The sequence below is a fragment of the Pterocles gutturalis genome, unplaced genomic scaffold (assembly GCF_000699245.1).
Source record: "Pterocles gutturalis isolate BGI_N339 unplaced genomic scaffold, ASM69924v1 scaffold14552, whole genome shotgun sequence".
NCBI lineage: Eukaryota > Metazoa > Chordata > Aves > Pterocliformes > Pteroclidae > Pterocles > Pterocles gutturalis.
In genome coordinates, this window is record NW_010115586.1 from 201 (window position 1) to 7417 (window position 7217).

Below are 7217 nucleotides of genomic sequence, written 5' to 3' on the forward strand. Positions count from 1 at the left end.
GTGCTGGGGGACGCAGGAGAACTCTGTTCTAGGTGAGGGGAAAAGGGGCTGGGGGCTTTCTTTGCGACTGGCAAAGCGTAGCCCAGGCTTCCTGCAGGCAGGCTGAAGTCTTCAGTTATTCTCCCGCCAGAGAAAAGTTGTCAGCGTGGGACAAATTCTCAATATTTTATCTAAAAGGACCAGAATCTCAGATAGCAAGGCAGCCACAGGAGCAATTTCACCAGATTAACTGGGCACTACGCATGTTAGTTTCTGTGTAATGCCTGGGCACTTTAGCCGCAACACACGATGACTCGCTTAAACCCCTCTCCAGTTTCAGAGGCTCCCATCTTCTTGTGCACTCCAACCCTCCGTACTCTCCAGCAGCTGCTTTTGTCCAGCTAGTGGGTTCTCATCTGAACTGGACTTGTGCAAGAGACTCTGGAAACCAGCCAGCACCACACCGCGCACGGCTCAGCCCTGGCCCGCCTCACTCACCAGCTAAAGTTGTGCGAACGTTTCACACCTCTGCCTGCTTGCGTCAGGAGCTCCGAGGTGAACCTCCGCCCCACCGGCGTCCTGAGCCTGCTCAAGCTCCAACAAAACAGGTCGTAGAGACTCCTGGGGGAAAAAAGTCTTTACGCCAAAAGATTGTGGATGAACTGAAGCACTATTACAATGGATTCCACTTGCTTTGGATTGACACCAAGGTGGCTGCCAGGATGGTGTGGAGGCTGTTACACGGTCAGGTCCTCACGAGGAGGGAGAGACGAAGGGTAAGTGCCCAACCTACCAACGCCTTGCTAAAGTGATGCGTTAAGAGGCTTACTGTAAGGAAAGAAGTTTAACCACTTGGTTTCCACACTTCTTTGGAACACTTGTTTTTTTAATCTGGTTGCGTAATAATTTCTGCTGTGCTCTTCTCTGTACAGCTGCTGAGAACCTGCGCAGATCTCTTCCGGCTGGTGCCCTTCCTGGTGTTTGTCATTGTCCCCTTCATGGAATTTCTGTTACCTGTTTTCTTGAAACTCTTCCCTGAAATGCTGCCCTCGACATTTGAGACAGAGTCAAAGAAGGTTTGTGTCCTTTCTGAAGGTGTAGGCTGTGCGCTCCAGCTCGTTAGAACATCTGTGCAGCTGCATAAAGAGCTGTTGTTTCCTGCCTGCTGCTGTGAGTGAGTGTTGGCCTCACACACACGTCTAGGTCAGACATTCCTAGGCAGGACAGCAGCATGTGAAGGCTGTACTGTACACAGAGACCACTAGGAAGGTGCACAGCAAACTCATTTTCTGCAGTAACCAAAGCCTACTTGCTGTCAGTACTGAAGTTATTTCATCTCTTCCCCAGAATCCCTTCCATTCTGATTTTCTCGTGGAATTACTAATGATGTTTTATTTCCTAAACGAAGGAAGAAAAGCAGAAGAAGAAATTAAATGCAAAGCTGGAGTTAGCAAAGTTCCTACAGGAGACCATTGCAGAGATGGCCAAAAGGAACAAAGCAGATACAGGACAAGGAAAACAATTCTCTTCCTATGTGCACCAGGTAAAACGGGCTGTGCTGGGGAGGGCAGCAGTAGTACTCACCGCAGCTTTAGCGCTGTTGTTTTGGGCAGAGAACGTGCGATTTGTACCAACATTGCAGAGGGGCTGGATTCACAAACTGCGGTTCTGGTTTAGTTTGGCCCTGATGCCTCTGCTTTGTTTAGATCCGTCACACCGGCCATCAGCCCAGCACCCAGGAAATCGTGCGCTTCTCCAAGCTGTTTGAGGATGAGCTGACCCTGGAGCACTTGGAACGGCCACAGCTGGTAGCTCTTTGCAAATTGCTGGAGCTGCAGCCCATTGGCACCAACAATCTGCTCCGCTTTCAGCTTCTGCTGAGACTCAGAACCATCAAGGCAGATGATGAAGTAAGTTTAAAATAGCGCAGGTGTAGCTGCTTTGGTGGGATGCACGCTTTTCACAACCGCAAGCTCTGCCCTCTGAATCACAGGCTGCCTGCTTCACAGGAGGCGTGTGTCACTGCCCACGCTCCATCCTCAGATGTGAAGCTTAATATTGATGGGAGTGGGATTGTCCCCATGAGAGATTCCAGAAAGCAACAGAATGAGAGTTCATCTTCCTGCACCCTTGCTGTCTTTGGTGAACCCTGACGACTGGGGCACTGCAGACACTGTCACTGTTTAGAACACCCTTATATTTTTATTCTGGAGTTGCACTAACTTGTAAAAAAAGGGAAGTTCCAATTCTGGAATAAATATTCAATGGGAACACCAGATTTTAACCAACTGAATTCAGTATGAGTTTATATTAGTAGTCAGCTCTGTCTTGTCTTTGACTTCACACACGTTTACCTGAAAAGACATTTCATTGGGCTCATGCTCATCAAGTACATCAGGGTTTTGGCTTACTCTGGGCCTAGATCAGAACATTCCTTTTCATTTCAGATGATTGCCAAGGAAGGAGTCAATGGCCTAAGCGTGTCTGAACTGCAGAGCGCGTGCAGAGCCAGAGGAATGCGATCGTTGGGTCTCTCGGAGGAGCAGCTAAAGGAACAGCTCGGACAGGCAAGAACGCTCTGCTCTGCTCTTGTATGACGAGAAGGTTCTGAAGCAGCCAAGGCTTACAGCAGAGCCAACACTAGTCTCTTACAAGCATTTGAATGGGTTATAGATGCTGCTGTAGGTGCTGTACTTCAGATAAGCTGGAGATAATTCAAAGCACTTCGCTTTCACTGTTGGCTGTTTGTCAGCAGTGATGCTGGTACTCTAGTGTGTACTCCGTACAGTATTCTGAACTCTTCAAAACTGTTTCTTCTCATTGTAGTAACCTGAAACTGTATTAGCCAAACTCAGGATAGCTTTAAGATCTTTAAGGACAAAGAGTGCTATATAAGTACTGACGTGGAGCCAGTATGAAATAGCTTTTCCTTCTGCTTTCTTCTAACAGTGGCTGGATCTGCATTTAAAGGAGAATGTTCCACCTTCTCTGCTCCTGCTTTCCCGTGCCTTGTACTTAATAGATGTAAAGCCACAATCCGTTCCCGTTCCACAAAATAAGGTGAGTTGTTTGAATAAATTTTCAGGTTAATAGTTTAACCATTACACATTATAAAAATAAAGCACTGTGACATGAATCCTGTCCTTTGATCCTCCAAGTGGACTGAAGTTACAACTCTGATGAACTGTATGTTTTTCCGTAGATAGGTGAAACTGCTGGAATCATGACATCCATTCCTGAAGGTCGAGAGACGCTGGTGGATCCTGCCCCTGTTGTACAGGGGAGAAAGGTTAGAAACTAGCAGCCTACAAGTAGGAAAACAAGTGTCTAGTGCTGTAATCTTTGGGAAGAGTGTGTGAACAAATCCTTCCCGGAGCTAGACAAAACCCAATGTTTGACACCATTGCACAGAGCACGTGAGCAATGTATATTCTTACATTGTGTACGTGTTTTTGCCTGAGAGCCTCACAGTTGCACACTCTGACTTAAGGGACAGTGGAGTGGCACGGAGATCTGCTGTGGCACTTCTTGTCCTGTTGCTGGAGGCAGCTGGTTATTCAGTAGCACATTCCTGGCTTCCAGCAGAGGAGCACTCACAAGGTTCTGAGTTGCTTGATTCACATAAGTACAGAGACTTCACTCCAGGTACGCTTAGCTCAGAGAAGCCAGTGCAAGGTGACGTGTTTTTCAGCTCTCCTAGTGACCTTGGGCCGAGTTGTGCAGCACAAAAAGAGACAAAATACCTAGAGTAAGAAAGCCAGAGCGTACGGTCCTCAGCATGAGGCTGAAGTGAATTCCTTAGACTAGTCCAAGCTGATAAAAGCAGCAACAGAAGTTTAAGGATAATATTGTGTCAACTGCTAGAAATATTTCCAAACAGCTCTATCAAATTGCATAGGGGAAATGAAGGAAATGCCGACATACAGCCTTCGCAAACACACATGGCAGGAACAGCCTTATTCAGAAAGGAGGTGGGGCTGGACGGGGTCTAGCTAGAGCTTTGTTTTCTGAGAGGTTCTGTGACCTAAAGCTGCTTTTTCCTTAAAGAATGAAGAATTTGTATCCCAACCAACACAGAAATTGCCGGTCACAGAAGTGTCTGTTCAGCCTCCCCAACGAGAGGTAAGCTTTTCAGAATTCCTAGACCTTCCAAAGGAGGTTGTTCTCTACACAGCTTACAGACAAACTCAAATTTGTGCTACAAGATGTGAATGTTCAGTTCAAGGAGCGACTGGAGAAATTGTGGACGAGAACTGCACTGAGGGCAGTTAAATACAAAAATCAGACTGGGGAAGGTAGCAGAGCACTGTGGGGAATTCCCTTTCCTTGTGCTCTTCCTTAGCAATCGGCTTTGGACCACTAGGATGATGGACCAGCCTTCCATCAGAACCACCCTTAGTTTGTACCTGTAAAAATATTTCTACAGTGATTTGCCTTTCTTTTGCCCATTTTCTTTCTGTGAATATTTGATTTCAATTCAGCTGCTGCTGTGTACATCTAGGACGCTCGCTTAAGGCAAGTTTGGGAGACAGGAGAACACTCCTTTACCCTGAAAAACTTTGTTCTTAGTCAGCTGTTATTCTCCAGAGCAGCTTCCCATAGGAAATGGGAAGATAGCTTCTTCAAATAAATGTTTTGAATTTCAAGAAGCATTGGTGTTGGTACTGGCTAAACCCCGCAGCTTTCTCTTACACCCAGACTAAAATGGAAGCATCTCAGAGCAGCACGGCCGGCGCCAACGGAGTCTAGCCTGAAGCCAGCGAGGGCTGTCTAACACTGGGAGAGAAGAACTTTCATCTCAGCACCTCCTTCAAAGGGAAGAGTGATTTTCCAGGAGCTGCTTTACCCAGAAAGGTGTCAGTAGCCCTCAGGGGCCTCTCCGTCTGTTCCGAGCTTGTTAGGAACTGGGCCAGGCTCAGGCTGCCTGGATGGCACCCGCCTCGTGTTTGTACCCTGCTCCCATCTTAACTTATGTTGTAAATACGTTAATAACGATGCTGCTGCCTGGGCTGTTCTGAACAGGTGGTTGTGCTCTCAAACCTTAGGAAAGGAGCTTTTCCTTGGCATAAAGCCTGGGTGCAGGACGAGCTGGGCTGGAAGTCCAGTAAAGCCAGTTCTCCAGTTTGAAATCCTCTGCGGGAACAGACCCAGGGCTTGCAGCTTGCCCGGCTGCTGCAGCTTTACGAGCTTGAGCTCTTGACCCTAGTTAGCATGGTTTAACCAGTAACTAGTGTGCAGAGCGACCCGTGTAGCTGTTGTATTTCACTGTCCCGTTTGTACTGAGGGAGAGGAACCGCATCAGAGGGAGGACCAGCGCTCAGTGCCGTGTCAAACTGAGCTGTTGGGAAAGGCTGAAGAACTTGCTGGAGGTGAGCAGAGCGGCAAAGAGGACAGCTTGCACTGTGCGAGCGTTTGCATTCCTCAGTGAGAGCCGCAGCAGGCGCGAGACGCTGGTACAGAAGGCAGAGTACTTGCGTTTGTAGGATCCCGCTGGATCATGTGAGGTAGCGACCTGGGGACCCACACACATTTCCCAAGTCCGATGTGAGGCTTGGTTAAACCTTATCGGGCTCAGAACTGCACATCAGCAAGTGCTCTCAGATGGACTGCTTTATAAAGGATTCTTCACACTCCAGTGGTGACTGCTTTTTTGGTAGGAGGATACTGAAATCCATGTTTTTAGCATTTGTTAGTTTTTTTACTTTGTCCTATGTAAATGTTCAGAAATCACTCACATTATGGATTTTAAATATGTATATTTATACTTACTGTAAAATTAAAGTTAGACTTGGTGCTATGTAGAACAAAATGTCTTTTCTAGAGACCAGGCACCCTGTAGAACAATCTGACTCAAAAAAAGCCAGTGATCTCTAGGTCGGGTGTTATCAGCACTTTAAACGTGTGAGTTCAGGCTCTTGCTAGCAACGCAGAAACAGCCTGTGGGAAACAGCTGCCCCTGTGCTGTGCTCTGGGTTCTGTACCTGCACCCCTGCCTCGTTAGTGCAGCCAGCGTGCAATGCTGAGTATTTGTATTTGGTGGTTAGTAAAGGAGAACAAATATTATTTCAATAAAATAACCCCATCACTCAAGTGTGACTCCTGCCTCTGTGTTGCGCGGATGAGACGTTGCTGGTACCCGTTACTCTGCTGCTGAGACAGAGCAGCCTCTGGCTCTCTGGCAGAAGCCTTGTCTCCTTCCTGACGCTGACAGTTGCTGTTATTGAACAGAACGGGGAGCTGACATCTACAGAGCCCGCTTTGCTTAGAAAAGCGTTTCACCCCCTAAAGAGCCGAGTACAAACGTTCGGTGCAAGATTTCACAGGTGCTGAGCACCGAGGTGAGCGTGCAGAAGTAAAAGAATGCGAATAATTTCTGTATTGCGGCTAAAGCATGTAAACAGCCAGACAGAATTCCTGAATTCAAGGTAGGTGGGGCGGGTCTGCACCCCTACTCTTTGCCAGCTGTCAATAGCTCACATCACTGTTCCCAAGGGACGTGTTTTCCTAGTACAGCGTGAAGCGATCAGTCTGTGCACAACTCGCACAAACCGACCTCGGCCGGTGCTTTCCCTGCGCTGGAAACCATCACCCAGCGCTGCCCACCAGTGCAGCCGCCGGCAGATAGCAGCACCGCCCAACTCTTGTACCGAGCAGCCCTAAAACGGGCTGCTGAGGTGAGACCGCCTGGTTTGGGATGGTTTCCCCCCACAGTGCGTGTGCCTGGCTCCAGCCTGGGTCCGGTGCATCCTGCCCACCGACAGCCCTGCGGGGTTCAGGATCCCACTCCCCAGCAATGCGGAAAATGCCCCCCCTATCACGGCTGAGGCATTGCAGATTCCCAGAATCGGCCATTCATTAGCGCAGTGTAATAAAGTGATCTCAGCACCAGCCAGACTTCAAAGGCTGCGGTTTCCCCCATGCCTGCAACAGCTGAGCTCCAAAGCTCAGACCTGGGTACTGTGGCCAGACGCGCTCCAGCCAGCAGAGGGGAAAAAAAAAAAAAAACAACAAACCCTCAGCCATGCACAGCCCTGCACTTTGCAGTGCTGTCCTTCCTTCTGCAGCTGCAGAGCTAACACCCTCCTGTTTTCTAACCTCCCTGCAGAGAGCAGGGTCCCTAAGGCAGCATCACCCGGACTGTCTGAACACCCAGCTCCAGGAACAATGGTTTGGAGTCACAGCACGAGCCCACGTTCCTCCGGAGAGGCAGGGGCCACGCACGGAGCTTCTCCCCAGCC

The 7217-nt window shown here is 48.7% G+C and overlaps 1 protein-coding gene across 1 annotated transcript; it reads left to right on the forward strand.

Moving 5' to 3' along the window:
• Positions 1-276: 276 nt before the first annotated feature.
• On the forward strand, positions 277-4728 carry LETM2 (leucine zipper-EF-hand containing transmembrane protein 2; the record flags this gene model as incomplete). The annotated part of the gene is made up of 9 exons (XM_010075239.1): positions 277-755; positions 912-1055; positions 1388-1522; positions 1686-1889; positions 2427-2546; positions 2929-3039; positions 3182-3268; positions 4027-4101; positions 4678-4728. Coding segments are annotated over 9 exons (1406 nt in total), but the record flags the coding sequence as incomplete, so codon positions are not given.
• Between the last annotated feature and the right edge of the window lie 2489 nt (positions 4729-7217).